This window comes from Chrysochloris asiatica, unplaced genomic scaffold, assembly GCF_000296735.1.
Source record: "Chrysochloris asiatica unplaced genomic scaffold, ChrAsi1.0 scaffold00086, whole genome shotgun sequence".
NCBI lineage: Eukaryota > Metazoa > Chordata > Mammalia > Afrosoricida > Chrysochloridae > Chrysochloris > Chrysochloris asiatica.
Window position 1 is genome coordinate 8,665,082 of NW_006408604.1, and position 19,906 is coordinate 8,684,987.

General features: G+C 42.9%; 1 protein-coding gene across 1 annotated transcript; it reads right to left on the reverse strand.

The window, feature by feature from the left end:
- Positions 1-8,624: 8,624 nt before the first annotated feature.
- On the reverse strand, positions 8,625-9,014 carry LOC102835343 (histone H2A.J-like). Its single transcript, XM_006866035.1, has one exon. The coding sequence runs from the start codon at positions 9,012-9,014 to the stop codon at positions 8,625-8,627; it is 390 nt and encodes a 129-aa protein (XP_006866097.1).
- Positions 9,015-19,906: the final 10,892 nt, after the last annotated feature.

Below are 19,906 nucleotides of genomic sequence, written 5' to 3' on the forward strand. Positions count from 1 at the left end.
TACAGGAGCAGAAAGCCTCATCTTACTCCCATGGAACAGCTGCTGACCTTGAGGTTCACAGCCCAATTCGTAACCACTACACTACCAGAGCCCCTTTTGTCATTTACAGTAGTTGCCCTTTATTGTTTTCTGGACCTCTCAGTATCTTCATTTATGTTAGTCTCTGTGATAACTAAGGTTTTGTTAGTGTCTACCTGACCTGTCGATTGACTTTGTTAGTGTCGACCTGGATTCCCAGTGAGTTGGCAGTTAAGACATAGTAATCCCCCATGATGAGAGCTAATATAATCTCTTTCCCAAAGTAAAATCTGATGTGATCAGCCCTGATCTGATTTAATTATCCTATGTGTTCCAAATCCTCACTGCTATGCTCATAGGCAGACTGCAATCTATAGGATTAGGTTGTATCTTGAAGTCCATCTCTTGGTATATAAAAGGTGAGAGAAGTGAACGGAGAAGGAGGGACCTGCTGTCACCAAGAAAGAAGAGCTGGGAGTGGATTGCATCCTTTGGACCTGGGTTCCCTGAAGTGTATATATAGCTCCTAGATGCAGAGAAAGATTACTGCCATGACACATAGAAATCTCCAAGGAATGCAGGGTCTACAGATGATGAAAGGCGACAAGGACCTTTCCCCAGATCTGGTGCTCTCAATTCAGACTTCTAGCATCCTAATCTGTGACAGAGTCAATTTGTGGTATTTCTGATACAGCAGCACTAGATAACTAAGGCAGTCATGTTGTGCTGACTCTTCTCGTGTTGTGAATTCCCTTTCCTATCACCAGAATTAACAAGCAGTCCTAATGTAGGATTAGCACTGGACTGCTAACCCCAAGGTCAGTGGTTCATTTCTACCAACTGCTCCTCGGAAACCCTATACAGGGTGTCTGTGAGTGGGAATCAATTTGATGGCACTTAACAACAACCATCTAGTAAATGATTCTCTCTCCCTCTCCTATCCTTAATTACCATCAAAGAATATTTCTTCCTCTTTGTAAACCTATTCTTGATTTTACTGCCCTTCTATGATTGACTTATTTTACTCAGCATAATGTCCTACAGAATAATCTGTGTTAGAAATTGTTTCCTGGACTTTTTGTTTTTTATAGTGGTATATAGCATTCCATTACTTACATGGTACCATAATTTATTTATCCATTCATCCATTGATGGGTGCTTACATTGTTTCCTACGGTGAATAATGCTGCTAATGAACATCGGTGTGAATATATCTACTCATATCATTTCTTTGATAGGATATATATATCTAGGAGCCGGAGTCCTGGTGCGGCACTGTGGGTTAATGTGCCAGACTGCAAAGCTGTTTGAACTGCAAGGTCGGCAGTTCAAGTTCACCAGCTATTCCTCAGAAACCCTATACAGGCTCGCTATGGGTCAGAACCAACTTCACAACAACAATATCTAGGAGAGAAATTGCTGGATCATGTGGTATTACTGGTGTGGCACTGTGGATTAATGCAGCTGGACTGCAAAGTCGATTTGAACTGGAAGGTCAGCAGTTCAAGGTCACCAGCAGCTCCTCAGAGCTATGGGTCGGAGCAATTTAACGGCACTTAACAACAGCAACGTTATTACTATTTCTAGCTTGTTGAGGAAGTGCCATATCATTTTCCACAGTTGTCACACCATTTTACAATCCCACAAGATGTATATGAGATCGTGAGAGCTAACCTCTTGACAATGTTAAGTAGGTAGGTAAAGTATGAAGCTCAAAAGGCAGGCGGTTGCTATGATAAACAGTGAATGAGAAGACAGGAAAAAACAAAAGGGAAAATATCAGGCAAGAAATAAAAGATAGCATTCATAATAATAGTAATTAACCTATTGAGCTTTCACTATATGTTACTAAGTATAACTAGGGAATAGATACCATCCTAGTTTTATGCATAAAAAAAACAAGACTCTGCAAGTGTTATGAGTAATTGCCTAGATTTTTATTGGGCTGAGTTTTTTTTTTTTTTTTTCTAATATGAACTCAAATCAGAACAACTTAATAATTATAATTGCAAACATAATTTATTATTAAAAACACATAATACCATGCTAAAGAAACCATAACATTCTTGCTCTAGGAGAAAACATATACAAAAAGATAAACTCAAGATAGAAAGTTCTTTGATGAACATGAAAACAAGGGGATGCTGCTAGGGGACTGGGATGCTTAAATGGAGTAAAAATAGAACAGAAACATTCAAAAGCAGTAACTCCCTCTTTGGTATGGAGTTTAAACATTGCCAATACTTGCCTTGAGCTATCTTTACTTCTGCTGAGCTAGTGCACTGCAGGATAAGCAGTGGACTGCTAATTAAGAGATCAGCAGTTCAAACCCACCAGTCACTCCTCCGACACCCTATACAGATAGGGTCACTATGAGTTAGAAAAGGCTCCATGACACTTAACAACTGCTGAGCCACCCTTCTTCTGAGTGTTGCATAATTTAGTTATTTACTGAAAAAATGAAAAGCAACCCATGGTAGTTAGCAACTGGCGTAATACAACCAGTTAGGCCTTGGTGTTGCTAAGAGTTGGCCTGATGATCACAGTTACGCTGTTGTGTTCTGCTGAACATAAAAAATGTTACAGAACACTAACCAGACCAGGCCACTCTGTGAAAGTGAAAGGTCAAAACAAAACAAAACAAACCCCACTACTCTGTAATCAGGCCTGAATGCTACTTTATAGGCAAGATGCTCAATCATGAATTTACCCTACATTCTGACTGCATGCTATCCAAAGTCCAAAATCCACTTGGGCATACCCAAATCCTGTAAAGCCTTTCAAATACTGTCTGACTGAGACTCTGCACACTTCCCCCGTGGTGTGTTCCCTCTTGCTATAAGAAGCAATAAACCCAACTTGTTCAATTACAGGTGTGTTTCTGGTGGTCTTTGACTGGAGGGCACACACAGAAGTACAGGTTCCCTGAGATTCACTGAAAGGACACATTGCCTTGGACAAGGGCACTCAAGTCAATATCCACTCATGGCAAAGGGAGAAATTCATGCTGAATTGAGATCTCATACTGGATTTTAAAGCACTTTAAATGTTGAGCTTACTTTGTTTCCCTAAGAACAAGATTCCTTGGGATTTTTGTGGTGCAGTGGGTTAACGCTCCAGACTGCAAAGCCATTTGAACTGCAAAGTCGGCAGTTCAAGTTCAGCAGCTGTTCCTCAGAAACCCTATACAGGGTCGCTATGGGTCGGAATCAACTCAACATCACTTAACAACAACAATCAGATTTGTGCAGCCCTTTTTGAAAAACTGCTTTTAGCCTTTGTCCCTTGGTCCTATGGCCTGTCAATCTTACAAATGTCTGAGTGTTGTCTATAAAAGGAAAAGTCTACAAGGAAAGGATGACATAGGTCAGCCTAAAGCTCCTCTGGGGTTGAGTAGTTCGCTATGCCAGCAACCTAGGACAAACTTTGCTTTGGGTCACCATTTCCAAACCTTCTTTAGTCTGGTCAGTCTGTGTCTCTGAGAACTGGTTTAATTTTATCTACATGATACTAAAGGTTTAGTCTAACCATATGATCAATGATGACAAATTCTGAAGATTACAAGTTACGCATGTACTATCTTTACAGGTCACTGAATTTCTTCCAGAGCCTACGCAATCTAAAACTGAGACTCTTCCAGGCCAAACACTGCTTCCTTCATATTTTCTCATTGTAACACTAACTTGTACGCTGACCTCTCTGATAGCCACAATTTCACCACTGATAATTTGGAATTTAGGGGCAATAGTGGTATAGTAGGTTATGCATTGGGCTGTTAACCACAGGCCAGCAGTTCAAATCTATCACCCGCTCTACGGGAGAAAGATGAGGCTTTCTGCTCCTGTAAAGATTTATAGTCTCAGAAACCTATACATGGTTGCTATGAGTCTGAACCTACTCAATACTGAAATTATACTGGCACTTGGTTTTTTGTTTTTTTTTTTAATATGAACAAGATTGCTTAAAAAGTATTTTAAAACAGAAAGCAAAAGAAGCACTCATATGCAGATTGTCTTGTCTAAGAGATCATTTTCTTTAACATCACATTCCTTTGTTTCCATAATTGTTATTTTTCTTGTTAAGTGTCATTAAGTCAGTTCCACTCATAGAGACCCTGTATAGGGTTCCCAAAGAGCAACTGATGAGTTTGAACTGCTGACCTTGCAGTTCAAACTGATCTTGTAGTCCGGTGCTTATCCTAAATGCCACACCAGGGCTCCATAATTAGGATTACTAAGTGTTAGTTGTTTAACTGTATGATTTAATAAAATTACTAAGTTGCTGTTTAAACCTGTTGATCTCGTTTGTGTGTATGTAAGTGTGGCATTGTAGGATAATCACCGAATGATAACCTCTTCAAAACTCATCAGCTGCTCCTCAGAAACCCTAAACAGGGTTGCTATGAATTTGAACAGGTTTGTCAGCACTTAACAGTCCTGGCGTGATGCTCTAGGATAAGCACTGTACTGCTAACTACAAGGTTCAAACCCACTAGCCACTCCTTGGGACAGAACCAGCTCAATGGTATTTGACATCCATCATATTTATACAATGAGACCTGGTGGCACTTAGGATAAGCACTAGACTGCTAACTACAAGGTTGGCGGTTCAAACCCACCAGCTGCTCCCCAGGAGGCCAATGAGGCTTTTTGTTCCTGTAAAGATTTATAGTCTTGGAAATCCTATGCAGGGTTTCCAGGAGTTAGAATCAACTCCATGGCAGTGGGTTATATATGTATTTATGTTGTTGTTGTTAAGTGCCGTCGAGTCGGTTCCGACCCATAGCGACCCTGTACAGAGTTTCCAAGGGTGTAAATCCTTATGGAAGTAGAAACCTCATCTTTCTCCCGCGGAGCGGCTGGTAGTTTCGAACCGCTGACCTTAAGGTTCGCAGCCCCATTCGTAACTACGCTACCAGAGCTCCTTATGTATTTATAGTCCTCTGTTTTTGTCTCTTGGCAAACTAAATATTAACTGACATTTTTTAAAAACTAGTTTGTCAGGATCAAATCAAATTTCTCATGATTTAAAGATTCAAAATTTCCTAAGTTTGTTTGACGAGTGGGTTACCAGTTTCTGTAACTTGTTTAAAATTAAAGCTTACATTTTAAAAATTTGACTAAATAGTAGACATACTTGTATTTCTAAAAAGTTCTTTACCGATATTCTACTTGACTTTTTAAAAAAGTTTATACCCTATATATGTCATCTTTCCTTATGTGTAATGTAAAAATGTAAAGGGTAAAAGTGCATATTCTAGTGACTTTGGAGAGAAGTAAGACAGCTTGTCCACCTTTCCTATGTGTGGGAAAATGAAGGACTTTCGAGTTACGTCAAAATACAAAAAAACTAGGGGGTGGCAGTGTAGTGATCCAAAGTTTGAAAACTCCTTGACACTTTCATCTTCTTAGGTAATTCTCTCCTTCCATCCAGCACTGCTTAAACGTTGCAGATTTCCAGTGTCTCCCCTTAAATCTTGCAGACTCCATGTCTCCCCCTAACTGCGGCTATTTTCCCTCTACACATTCTTCCTGGATGACTTGATCCACTCTGGCAATTTTTAATGACTCCAAAATTCAGATCTCCAGACCTGACCTTTCACATCCAGCTGTGGGTACTGCATTTGATAGCCCCACACCTCCATTCCCCTACCCCAGCCCACCTCTGCACAGGCTGCCTCTTCCTAGAACACTCCTGGACCTATCTTAGGTATTACTGCCCCCACCAGGATAAATGAGTCAGGTGTCCCTAATACCTGTTTCTGTAACAGCAACACCCTAACTCTTTATTTACATGTAGCTTGTTATACTATAATCATCTTTTGGAGTGTGCGTTCCACATCAAACTTGGGTTTCTTGACAGCTGGTTTTCTAGCCATGGGTCTAACACAGAAGAGAGATTCAATAAATTGTGGAGCAAATGGGTTCCATTTTTAACCTGAGTGGCTTAATTTAAGCCATTGTAACTCCAAACCTGTTTGTCTCCAAGGGGAAAATGCAAATTCGGGTTCACATGCTATACTCATTTATTACTCTTTTCTGTTACAGATCGGATTATAAACTTCTTGTAATTAGTAAAACAGTGATATGTTTACTTTTTTTTTGGTAAATGTTTATATGTTTACTATTTTGCTAGTTTCCAGTAATTACTGCTCCTCACTCTAAATCTAGTTTCAATCATGAAGATGTCACAATACCGAGGAAGATTTTGTCTTTTTTACACATAAGGTCACCATTTGCCAAAGCAGACTCTATGGAAGCTAACTATTGCACATTTTACCACATGGCAAATATTGTTGGTAAGATATTGTTGGTAAGTGTCGTCAGTCTTTCTGACTCATATAGCGACCCTGTACAGGGCTTCTGAGGGGCAGCTAGTGGGTTTGAACCGTCAACCCTGTGGTTCGCAGTCAAGTACTGACCCTACTAGCACCACACGTAGTGCCTTTATTTATAGTATCCCATAATTGTCTGAGGAAAACTTTTTATACCCATTTTATAAATCAAACAGGTTTAAAGAAGTTGAGTGATGTTTTCAAAAGTACACTAGTGATGAGAAGGAATCTGAACCAAAATTTTATTCTAGTGAGCTGGAGTTGTTAAACACCATAGTATGTGGCCTTTCAACAATTAGTATGAGTGGGTGGGATGTGAGGAGTTTTACTTTGAGAGGAGATTGCAATATACTCAGTAAACCAGTTACTACTAATGGTGGGGCCGAAGCAAACTTAATGTTGCTAAACAGACAAAACTGAACAAACCAGTTCAGAGAGACACACAGGCGAGATTGGCCCTGTAGGAAAAGCAGAGACCAAACAAACCCCGGCTAAGTTACAACCTGCCATATTAAATGGCTTATCTCCACAGGAAAGGGTATTGTTGTTGTTAAGTGTTGTCCAGTCATTTCTGACCCATAGCAACCCTGTATCATGTTTCTGAGAGGCAGCTGGTGAGCTTGAACCGCCCCAGCCTTGAAGTTCAAACCGGCTTTGCAGTCTGGTGCATTAACTCACAGCGCCACACCAAAATTCAATTATTCACTATTAGTCCCAAGTATTTTTCCATATGGTCTGACACTTCAAGAAATATTGGTCTTTTAAATGAACAACGTATGTAGACAAGATTGACCTGTTCCTTCAGAATGAATTCTGAATGAATACAGAAATAATTCATCACAGGATGAATTAATTCTGTAGATACGCATTTTCAACTGACAATGAATTATTCAGGTTAAAAAAAAACTTCAAAAATAGATATGGGTGAGGGACTAATTGAACCTTGGGGTAGGTTAAGTATTGAGGGCTAAAGATACACCTACTTTTTGTCAAGACTCAGGAAAGATGAGTTTAAAGGCATGAAATCTAAACTGGGATCTTTTTATGGGTCCTGTGGGCAAGGGTGAAGCTTGTTGAGCAGGTGAAATGGAAGTGCCCAACAACCAAGGCACTGTTTTAACTTTTAAATATGGGTTCCTGATCTGGCGTGTTTCTCCTTGTACTTAAATCATTGGACTTAATTTTCCTCACATATTAAACTAATGTTATGCCAGTAAACAACAGAATCCCTATATAGGCAATGTTGAAATGAGGTCATTACTTGAAGCCAGTGGTAGAACATATGGGATTTCAAGGTGACTATGTATTGGGTAAAAATAACTCCTTAACGCAAGAGATTCTTTTTGTTATAAAGCAAAATCAAACCGATGACATTTCCAAAGGAGTTTGATACGATGAAGACAAGACCATACCAAAGTTTGAAATGTGAGAACATCATTTTAACATCTGACAAGCTCGGTAACTCATCACTGAAGGTGCATCGCTGTTAATGCAGAACGAGTATCAAGGGAACGAATTTCCAACCTCATGACTCATGCTTCTGCATTACACATTTTACTACTGAAAGTTTTCTTCATTTTAAAGCAACATGAACCAAACAGAAGTATCTGAAAATCCCAAACCTAAAAACCTGACAGCAATTTTGATACCATGAAGTTAGAGCCGCGCTTTAAAGGCGGAAAAAATCATTCGACCTTTTGAAAAGTATGGGGGAAGAGGACGGGGGCAGTGAGACTGGCCGAAGAAACTTCTTACCTGCGACCAGATTGATTTCTTTTCTATAAACGAGTCCTGAACAACCCACATACACACAGAAGAGCGAAAACCCTGGTCAGGGGGTATAAAAAGTCCACTCGACCTTTCACACCACTCTCCGCAAGCTCAACAATTTTTGACTCTTTTACCTTAAGGTTTACAGAGTCCAACAGTGCCCCCCTCCAGGCCAGCGGGTCCTTCTTGGTCTCCCTTACCAAGCCATAATGCCTCAAGGGTGGCCTGCGAATCACAGCAGCCCAGAAGGTGGTTGAAACCGATCACCTTTACCTGCTCTCAAGGTTTCCCGGCCGCCCCACGACTACATAGCTCTCTCGACAAGAAGATTTTCACCGACTTTATTGGTCCGGGACCCAGGCAGGCTCCTCGCCTCCCACCACCCCACCAGAGGGCGCCAGCTCTTCATAACACCCAGCACATCCAAAGACACAGAGGGCGGCTAAGAAGAAAGCCTTTCTGGGGAAGCCAGCCCCACTGACTCCGCCTCGTAGGGCTGGGGTCACTTGCTCTTCGTCTTCTGACTCTCCGTTTTTTTTGGCAGCAGCACGGCCTGGATGTTGGGCAGGACGCCTCCCTGAGCGATGGTCACTTTCCCCAGCAGCTTGTTTAGCTCCTCGTCGTTGCGGATGGCGAGCTGCAGATGGCGAGGAATTATCCTTGTTTTCTTGTTGTCTCTCGCGGCGTTGCCAGCCAACTCCAGGATCTCCGCCGTCAGGTACTCCAACACCGCAGCCAGGTACACCGGAGCCCCCGCGCCGACTCGTTCTGCGTAGTTCCCTTTGCGCAGCAGCCGGTGCACTCGACCTACCGGGAACTGCAGGCCCGCGCGGGAGGACCGGGACTTGGCCTTAGCCCGAACTTTGCCACCCTGCTTTCCGCGACCGGACATGCTCGCCGCTCACACCAAACTCCAGGAACAGAAGAAAATAGCGCTCTAGATTACCGTACACGAATGCCGAGCGCCACCCCGGAACTGCCTTTAACTCTTCGCTACCGCTCGGCACTGTCTTCCCATTGGGCGCCATCACGTTCCGGTGACCAACGACAGGCAGCCTCTGCTCCCAATTAGCACACTAGTAGAGGGACCTCCTTCTTCAGCTCTCTCCAATAGAAAGAGGAAACTTCTGGTCCTCCTTTATATAGTCTATCCTATGAAAGACGTCCTGGTGTGGCGCTGTAGGATAAGCACTAGGATAAGCGCTGTATGATAATGAGGTTGGCGGTTCAAACCCACTAGCCGCTCCTCGGAAACCCTGAGTCGGAACTGACTGGCTGGCACTTAACAACAACAACACCCCACCCCACCCCACCCATGAATGCTTAGGACCCCAACGAACGGTGGGTGTCTGCAAGCTCCGCTGAACTTTCTGTGTACTGTGGTTTCAGCATTCACTCTCGCTCCCAGGAAAGAAAGTTTAAAGAAATAGAAAAATTCACAAGAAGAGCTATACCACTAAGTGCCAAAGTGAAATGAGGTCACACCGTACATTGCAATGCTGTATCTCAGTCAATACTGCATCTGTTGATGTTAAGTGTTGCTGAGTAGGTTCTGACTCAGAGTGGTTACTAAGTCGCTGAGTCGGTTCTAGATTACTCATGGTGGCCTTGTACAGGGTTTCTGAGGCTTTAAATCGTCGCAGGAACAGAAAGCCTCATCTTTCTCCTGCAGAGCAGCTTGTAGGCTTATGGTTGCAGTCCAGTGCTTATCATATGACGCCACTGCATTCCATATTTCATCTAGCAAGATAGTTATCTAACTCCTGAGCCTATCTCTTAGAGGCAACACTCTTGAAAGCAACATCGGTAGTGAATTCTGCATGCTGGTGTTTTGCTATGGGTTAATGTGCTAGACTGTAAGGTCGGCTTGAACCTCAAGGTGGCAGGTTCAAGCTCACCAGCCGCTCCTCATAGGGTTGCTGTGAGTCAGAATCCACGCGATGGTACTTAACAACAACAACATAGGTGGTGCTTCAGAAAAATGCACTGGACTGTAAGGTGGGCTTGAGTGCAGCCATTTCGGAGAAGCTATATAAGGTTGCTATGAGTGGGTACCAACTCGATGGTACTTACCCAAACAATATAGGTTCTGTAGGATAAACACTGTGACCCACATGTCAGTGGTTCATGCCCACCAGCTGCTCAGGGGTAGAAAGATTAGGCTTGCTGTCCCCTCAAAGATTTACAGCCTCAGAAGCCCTATACAGAGTCGCTGTAGAAGACACTTAACAACAGTGCAGGTTACAAGTCTTGCTCATTTACACAAGAGCTTTGTTCCTGCCAGCCTGGCATTTTGTTGGTTCTGTCGCATAGCCAAAAATTGACATCTGTTTTCGTTTAGGTTGTTGTTACATAGAGTTGGTTCCCTGTATAGGATTTCCTAGGAGTAATTGGCAAATTTGACCAGCCGACCTTACAGCTCAAACAGAGTTTATGGTCAAGTGCATTACCCAACAGCACCACACTGGTGGTCGTGGTTATGTGCCATGCAGTCGGTTCGACTCCTAGCGACCCTGTACAGGGTTTCCGAGGCTGTAAATCTTTACAGGAGTAGAAAGCCTAATTTTTCTCCTGTGAAACAGCTGGTAGTTTCTAACTACTGACCTTGTGGTTCGCAGCCAGATTCATAACCACGCTAGGACTCTTTAAGAGGTTATGGGCTTGAAACAAGCCTTTGGATTCTAGTGAGAGGCCTCATGCACAACTAACACACTGAGGCAGAAAGTCTTGAATTGCTCTTGCCTTGTTTAGATGATGGTCCTGCAGATCACGCTTTCCAGGATGACTTTGAGTAGGCCCAAGTCCTGGTGTGGAACTGTGGGTTAATGCGCCAGACTGCAAAGCCTGGCTTTGCATTTCTGCAAGGTTGGTGGTTCAAGCTCACTTGTTGCTACTCAGAAACCCTATACAGGATCGCTATGGGCCAGAACCGACTTGACAGCACTTAACAACAACAAGTCTCACTGTAGAGTATTCCAAAGGTATTCCCCTTCCCCCTTCCCTTCTACTGCCCTTGCCAAGCTCAGAGGTCATGAAAAATGGCAGCAGCTGCCCTTATATACTTAAACTGTAAATTCAAAGCAAATATGTATTTTTCATTTAGAAATTAGTTTCTACTAATATTTTTTCTGGAGTCCTGGTGTGGTACTGTGGGATAATGTACTGGACTGCAAGGTCAGTTTGAACTGCAAGGTCGGAGGTTCAAATTCACCAACCTGTCCTTGGAAACCCTATACAATGTCACTATGAGTTGGAGCCGACTCAACAGCACTTAACAACAACAATAAGCAGCTGGTAGATTCAAACTGAAGATCTTTCAAATATTTCTGTTATCACGAACCTTTCTATTAGCAGCCAAGCTCTTAATAGCTGTGCCACCAGGGTTCCTTTAACTCACAGCTGTTGTTGTTAAAGTCCTTCAAGTTGGTTCTAACTCATAGCAAAACTGTATTGGGATTCCAAGGAGAGGCTGGTGGATTTGAACCAAAGACTTTGTGTTTAGCAGTCCAGTGCTTATTCTACAATGCCACATCAGGACTCCCTAACTCATAGTGAGAACTCAATGAATGTCTTTGAAGCTGAAAAGCAGTATGTTGTGATGCTTAAGGCAATCATCCTGGAGCCAGAAAGGCTAGGTTCAAAACATGACTATGTTGCAGACCGTCCAGACCCGGGCAGGAGTTCGAGACCCTGTGGGCCCAAGTGTTGCAGACCATACAGGCCGCAGGCTCTGAGGAACAGACTCTAGCCACCTAGCAGTCATAGCAAACTGTTTTTCATCTTAGTGTTCAGTTATGTTTATTATTAATTGCATACATGAAGCCCTGATATCCACAGATAAATGTGATATTTTCCTAAAAGCCGAAACTGTAAAATTCCAAAAAGGCAAAGTTCTTCCCTCAAAGAATTCATTCAAAGTAAATTGGGTGGTTCCCCAGGTCTCTGTTCTAAGAACAAAAGAACTACCCTGCCTAAAGTGTTTCCAGGTGCAGCCCATTCACCTAGGCACCTCACTTCTTCCTGCAAACCTGGCCCAAGCAGCCAACATAATGGGAATCCTCTCAATCCTCCTTTTCCTTCCCCCATTTGAGGCTAGGTGCTAAAAGGTATGTTAATTAAGCTTGAGAAACCAAGTTGCGGTCGTGAGATTCGAACCTGTGAAGTACAATGTAAAGTTGCCTGAATGTCTGGAAAATTACGTATGTTAGCTGTACCTTGTCTTAGTCCCACCCAGCTTTGTGTAAAGTACCTCCCCTAAATAAAACGGAGGTGCAGAACGAATCCAGGTTCATTACGAATGGCAAGGCGTGCGTTACAGCATGCAGGGGGCTCAGTCCAGCATTGCAACCATACTGCCTGTTTAGCCAAGATGTTTACTATGCAGGATATTACCGCCATCCTGGCTGAGATGTTTGTAATGCAGGATCTGCCTGATACCAGTCCCACATCCACTCTGGTTTTGGAGTGTCTGTTTGTCTCTCTCGTTGTGTCTCTGTGTCTCTTTTGCTATCCCTATCGCCACCAGATATCCCCACCTCGTGAACCAAACACCTATGTCGAGCCAGTCCCCAACATGACTACTCTACACTTGCCAGCTGATTTTGAGTAAGTTATTTAACCTCTCTGGAGCTCTGGTAGCGTAATGGTTATGAATCGGGCTGCAAACCTTAAGGTCAGCAGTTTGAAACTACCAGCTCTTCCGCAGGAGAAGGATGAGGCTTTCTGCTCCCATAAAGATTTACAGCCTCGGAAATCCTGTACAGGGTCACTATGGGTCAGAATCGACTCAACATCACTTAACAACAACAACATTTAACCTCTGCATATCCCAAAGCTTGTTTTGAAGGTTAAATACATTAGTAAGCATCCAATAACTATATGTTATACTGAATAAATTAATATATAAACCTCTGATGCAGTTTCTAACAAGATATTCCTGTAAAGAGGTCTGTGAATTGACTTAATTGTTTTTACTGATATCATGGAAAATTCCTAATAAAGAGCTGTTTATTATTTTTTTTTGTCTTGGACACAATTTTTATTTTTATCCTTGTAAGCAAGAGAGATTTCTAACTTGAAAATATTCTAATGTTTATTTCTTAGAAAAAAGAGTAAATATAAATAAGTCAACCTATTTTATGTTACAAGAATCCTGATGTCTTCAAGATCTGATTTTTCTTGTCTGAATCAAGGATTAAAATAGTGTAGTACATTTTAACTATTCAGGATGTTTTTCCACAGCCATACAAAGTATTTCACGATCTCTTTAAACTCATCTTTAACCAAAAAAAGTACTTTTTGGTCAAAGGAGATGGGCCAGGATTGAACCAAGGATAAATGCAATAAAGGTTTACCACAAAGTTTTCCTGCTACAAAGGCTCATCTTTCAAGCTAGGGGCAGAGAGCTCAATTTACTAAAACATTCTTCAAGACATTGATTAAGTACCTGAGGAAAATTATGTTACCTTTCTAAGCATGGCTATAAAGTCGTCAAGTTGGTTCTGACTCATGATGACCATGTATAGAATTTCAACCACCCCCTATAGCATCATACCACAGTCCTGGTGTGGCACTGTGGGTTAATGCGCTAGATTGCAAGTTCGGTTGGAACTGCAAGGTCAGCAGTTCAAGCTCACTAGTCGCTCCTTGGAAACCCTATACAGGGTCGCTATGAGTCAGAACCGACTCGACGACTCGACGGCACTTAACAACAACATAGTATCACACCGAATAATGTGCTGGGCTGCAAGGTCAGTTTGAATCACAAGGTTGGCGATTCAAACCCACCAGCACCTCCTTGGAAATTCCGTCCAGGGTTGCCATGGGTCGGAACCAACTCGGTGGCACTTAACAACAACAATGAAAACAGTGCCACACCAGGACTCCATCTTCCCAAGTACGCCTGAGAAATGTACTGCTTTTTAGCCCAGTAAAGTCTTTTGGTAAGGAGCTGTGTGTGTGTGTAGCATAGTGCTTACGAATTGGGCTGCGAACCACAAAGTCAGCAGTTCGAAACTACCAGCTGTTCCACGGGAGAAAGATGAGGCTTTCTGCTCCTGTAAAGATTTACAGTCTCGGAAACCCTGTACAGGGTCACTATGAGTCAGAACCAACTTCACAGCACATAATAACAACAACAAAACTCTTTTGGTAATACAGAGTCCTGTCTCCTTCCAAGAGCACTGGCAAGTTGTTTTACATACTTCTCAGCCCCGCCACCCTCTCTAACCCCCACCCCCTCCCCAAGGATTATCTTTAAGAAATCCTGAGCTTCCCTATTGGAGATTTACAGTATAAATAATTAAATCATTGTTCAAAATCACAAGTGTGGCCTCTGTGATTTTACAAGAACTTAACATTTTTAAATGGAAGAGTTGACAATCTCACAATTGAAAAGTTCACATCACGAAGAAGTTAATTGGTTGAAAAGCAAATTCACTATTGGGGGAGGAAAGGACAGAAAAATCTGCAAACGGCATAAAGGAAGTTGAAAGGGATGAAGCAGGAATGCGTGGAGTAAGACTGGATGTATTAAAAGAATTTTTAATCATCAAATTACTCCACACGGTGACAAATAAGGGGTGCGGAGGGAAGAATATTAAAAAAAAAAAAATTCTCCCCCATAAGTGACTTAAAAAAACAAAAAAAGTCCACAAGTGAAAACCTGTTCATTGCTTTGACACATAAGATGTAAAGCGATATTTGCTTCTATACCTAGTTTTCACATTAGTGATATAATGGTAATTAAAATCCCTTTTAAACAATGTAGAAATACAAAGAGCTAAAGATGGACTTATAAGCTTTCTATGGTGATGTTTCTGGCTATTCCTTTCTCTCCCCCTCAAGTGTCTATTTTACAATAGTTGTTGTTGTCAAGTGCTGTTGAGTTGATTCTGACCCATAGCGACCCTGTATAGGGTTTCCAAGAAGCAGCTGGTGAGCTTGAACCGTCGACCTAGCAGTTCAAACGGCTTTGCAGTCTGACGCATTAACCCAAAGCGCCACACCAGGACTCTAGATTCAAAAGACAGCCAAGCATCTTAACGTTATTTCCCCTCTTTTACCCATTCAAACCATGTCTCAATCCCTGTGTCCCAGAGCCCTGTTGTTCCAAGGTTAAGCATATTTACCTCTGTCCCTATTTACCTCTGTCCCACTTAGTCCATGTAAACCTGCCTAAATGTTCTCCTATCCACCTTGTTCTTCCATTCCCCTCCTCTTTCTTGTGTATTGCCCCCCACCCCCACCCCAGCACCCAAACTATCATGTGTCTATTCCCTACCCTGTGCTCCATATTCTTCTCCCTCCCCTCTCCTTGTCGGATCCCTTACATCCGGGAACCCTTTTAGTGTGGGTACTTTTTCTTAAGGTTTTAAAAAAATGGTCCTATGCAGTATTTCTCCTTTTGTGATGGACTAATGTCACTCAGCATAATGTCCTGAAGGTTCATCCATGTGGTGAACCATCCACAAGCGGTGGCTGTCGTGTATACTTTAAAATGCACTCTTGTCTAGCTTCAATGATGACTGAGCTGCGGCCTCGGCTTTTCCCCAGTCGAAAAGGCCCTTTTCAGGACCCCCATAATTTCAAATAAGGAACTGTTAACATGTTTTATCTCATGCTTGTTTTAAATGTAGGTATGTGTTATAGATGGAACGTTCTTGAGACCATTAATAGAAACTTTGCTGGTAAAGTAACAGTTCCTAAGGTTGGCTCCGTTTGGTCTTGGAGTTTGGAAAAAGGCACGGATGTAGCAGTTCTGGGTTCCATAGAACTTTTTTTATCTCCGACAGAACTTGGAAGGGCGGTGCAGTGCTGTAGTGACCTTGCTCTTTTGTGTACATCAAATACAGATGCTGGTCTCTGTCATTTAGATTCTGTTTAGGAGAAGGGATCATTGTCTCTATTGAGATCTCCATTTTAGAAGTGGTAAGCAGCTTTCCCGCAGCTGAACCCTTACATAGTGACTTCTATGTAAATGAGGGCTAGCAGACTTTCTACCTCCAATTGGAGGGAAGGGATACAAGTCAGAAAGGATTGTTCGTCTCAGGTGCAACAGACTTTGAATACAGAGATGTCTCAGCCTCCAATAGGAAAACGCCTTCACAAGAAAACTATAATACACTACATTCAGCCTGTAAAAGTGGCGAGCTGTAGCCTTCAGAAACGAAGTGTGGAATATGCGGTTTCGTCGCCGGTTTTAAGTGAGAGGTGAGCAAATTTAGACGCGGGATGCATTGCAGCAAAGTGCAAGCGAAATCGAAGGTCAGATGTGAGGTCGCGGGCCCCACCATTTCCAGTGCACGAGCCGTGCAAAGGCTCCTGCACCGAGTGGATGTGCGTCTGGGCGCCTGAGAGCCTGGCGCTGGACCTCCTGGAGTTGGCCGGCAGAGCGGCGCATCACGACAAGAAAAAAGGGATCCTCTTTACCTACAGTTTGCCTTCTGCAGCAGCCAGGAAATCAACAGCTGGGAGGCCCTTTCCCAACCTCCAGGCGGCGCTGCTAGCTGCTCTGGAGCCGCGTTTTAAATTACCCTGTCGCATTCAGGAGATAAACCCTGGTTTCCAAGTAAAGGCTATTTTCAAAGCTGCCTGAAGTCTTGGTGTGGCGCTGTAGGATAAGCACTGGACTGCTAACCACATGGTCGGTAGTTCAAACCCTATACAGGGTCTAAACCGACTCACAGCACTTAACAAGCGGGCTGGTACCTGGAAGGGAGAAGGGCTGTGGGGTTGTTTCTGATAAAGTGAAAATGGTGTGGGCAAGAGAGCTTTGGAGATGCAGGTTCCTGTTGAGTGATCCTACGGGGCAAGGAGACTAAGCAAAATGGGGTGAAGAGGTGGCCATTTGAAGGCGCTTCCCAAGGCGGACAGAAGCCACCAGTAAACTGAGACAGAAATCAATGTGGATATTGGCGGCTCTGCGGCTTTTTGTACCGGGATGGAGGGATTGTTGTTGTTAAATACCATCAAGTCGGTTCCAACTCATAGCGACCCTGTATAGGGTTTTCAAGGAGCAGCTGGTGAATTTGAACTGCAAACCTTGCAATTCAAACTGACCTTGTAGCCCAGCGCATTAACCCACAGCGCCACACCCAGGACTGCAGGGGAAATCTCTTTGCATCGTAAACTAATATCCCCCAATTCTGACTTTTCTAAACATTGTGAAGTTGCTTAACTTCCTGGAGATGGTATGCTGGAGCCCCAGCCTGAAAAATAGCAAATGCATTGGAAGAACGTCCTAATTTTTGACATCAAATGTTTTCTAACCAGGGAAATGATTTTTTTGTGTTCCCTCAACAAGACTCTGTCTTTATACGCTCAGAGAAAAAGAGGAAGATCCCAGCAAGATGGATTGGCAAAATGGCAGCATCAGTGGGCTCAAGAGTGTCAACCATTGTGAAGTTGGCCCAGGATCAGGCAGTGCTTCGTTCTGTTGTGCATAGGGTTGCTATGAGTCAGTACTGACTCAATGGCACCCAAGAACAACAACAAGTAATGGTTGTTGTTTAGTGAGTGCTTATTATATGCCAGGAGTCCCGGTGCTGTGCTGTAGAATAAGCACTAGACCGTTAGACACAAGGTCAATGGTTCAAACCCATCAGCCACTCCTTGAATACCCTATGAATTGATATGAGTTGGAACCACTTGACAGCACTTTAACAACATTGTAGGCCAAGGAACCCTGGGGGGTGCAGTGGGATAATTATTGGACTGCTAACCTTAAAGTTGCCAATTCAAACTTCCCAACTGCTCTGTGGTTGAAAGATGAGGCTTTCTGCTATACAAAAGATTTACAGCCTGGAAAAACCCTATGAGTTGCAATCAATTGGATGGCAGTGGGCTTGTATGCCAAGCAAATTTATGAGCTATTTGTTATTAATTTCCATTGTACAGATGAAGAAACTGATAAGGAGAATTAAAGCTCAGGAGTAAGAGTTTGAGCAGAGACTTGTTGGATTCTGTACCCCATGTGTTAACCTTAACTCTCATACTCCACTTCTGACATGGAGATCCTTGTCCCTGTTCACAGAAATTTCACTTCTAAGTACTTTCTTCTATTCCGCATACACTGAAACCAAACCGGTAGCCATTGAGTCCATTCAGATTCATAGAGACCCTGTCAGACAGAGTAAAACTAGCCCCATAGGGTTTGCAAGACTATGTATCTTCAGAGGAGTAGACTGCCTCATCTTTCGCCCACCAGCGTCTGGTAAGTTCGAGCCACAACCCTTTGGGTTTATAGCCAAGTGCTTCAACCACTACTCCACTAGGGCTCCTTACTGAGCCACACAGACACACGTTTATTAATGACACTGGAGTTAATTCAGTTTTTAGGACAGAGAGACGGCGCCAGAAGCTGAAATTTATTTAACATAAGTGAAAAATGGAGACATTTAATCAAATAACAGAGTCTGGTACATAGCTCTGTTCTTAATATTCGTTGAAAGAATGGGTAAATTTGAGTAGATAAAAAAGAAAATTATGTGTTAAGTCACAAAGTTAGTATGAATCTGACTTTTAATATGTACGGAAATGGCTTTTTCATTTTTCCTACACTGTTGTTATTAGGTGACATCAAATCAGTTCTGAGTCATAATGTCCCTATGTGTAACACAATGAAAAACTGCCAGGTCCTGAGCCACCCCCATAATATTTGCTGTTTAAGCCCACTGAAGCTGCTACTGTGTCAATCTATCTCACTAAGGGTCTTTTAATTTTTTTTTTTTTTTGAGGGGATAGTTAGGTATCAACTATCAACACTCACAGAAGCAGCAGTCAAGAAATCGAATGATGTATTGCATTAGGCAAATCTGCTGCACAGACCTTTTTAAAGTGTTGAAGAGCAAAGATATCAGCTTGAGGACTAAGGTGCACCTGACCCAAGCCATGGTATTTTCAATAACCTCATATGCATGTGAAAGCTGGATAGTGAATAAGGAAAACCATAGGGGAATTGATGCTTTTGAATTATGGTGTTGGAGGAGAATATTGAAAGTGCCATGGGTTGCCAAAAGAGCCAATAAATCCGTTTTGGAAGAAGTACAGCCAGAGTGCTCCTTGGAGGCCAAGATGGCCAAACTTCATTTCTCATACTTTGGACATGTCAGGAGGGACCAGTTGCTGGAGAAGGATCATGTTTGGTAAGGTGGAGGGTCAGAGAAAAAGAGGGAGACCCCCAACGAGATGGATTGGCCATGTGGCAGCATTGATGGACTCAAGCGTAGCAACGGTAGTAAGGTTGGCCCAGGATAGGGCAGTGTTTCATTCTGCTGTGCATAGGATCACTATGAGTTGGTACTGACTCAATGGCACCTAACAACAACAACAGTGCATCATCAAACAACCAAAAGGTTTATCCTGTAAGCCTGCTCCCAGGTCATCCTCACCCTGTCTGAGTCTAGAGTTCCCAGCCACTCAATTTCTCCACACCATTGTCTCTGCCTCCATCTCTGGTGTCACTGTTTCTCTGGATAGGGTCCTGCACCCTGTTCTTCTCCGTTGATGGTCCCAGGAACCTCCACTACTGGACTGCAAAGTCAACCACTCCCCTCTTTTTGCTACAAAACATCTACCTTTACATTTCCAACCCTCACAATCAGTCCTGTTAGTAATTATTCACTATTGTACCACAAGAGTCTTATCCCCGTCTCCTTTCATCAGCTCCACCCAGACAGATTGTATATTACTCCATGGAGATTCTACCTTCCTCTGCACCCTCTGGATCTAGGCTCCCTCTTGAAAGCTTGTAAGCTAGTCACTTCTTGCCTTTGTAGCCCCCCA

Coding starts and splice junctions, on each gene's coding strand:
- LOC102835343 (XM_006866035.1), bottom strand. CDS start 9,014: ATGTCCGGTCGCGGAAAGCAGGGTGGCAAAGTTCGGGCTAAGGCCAAG.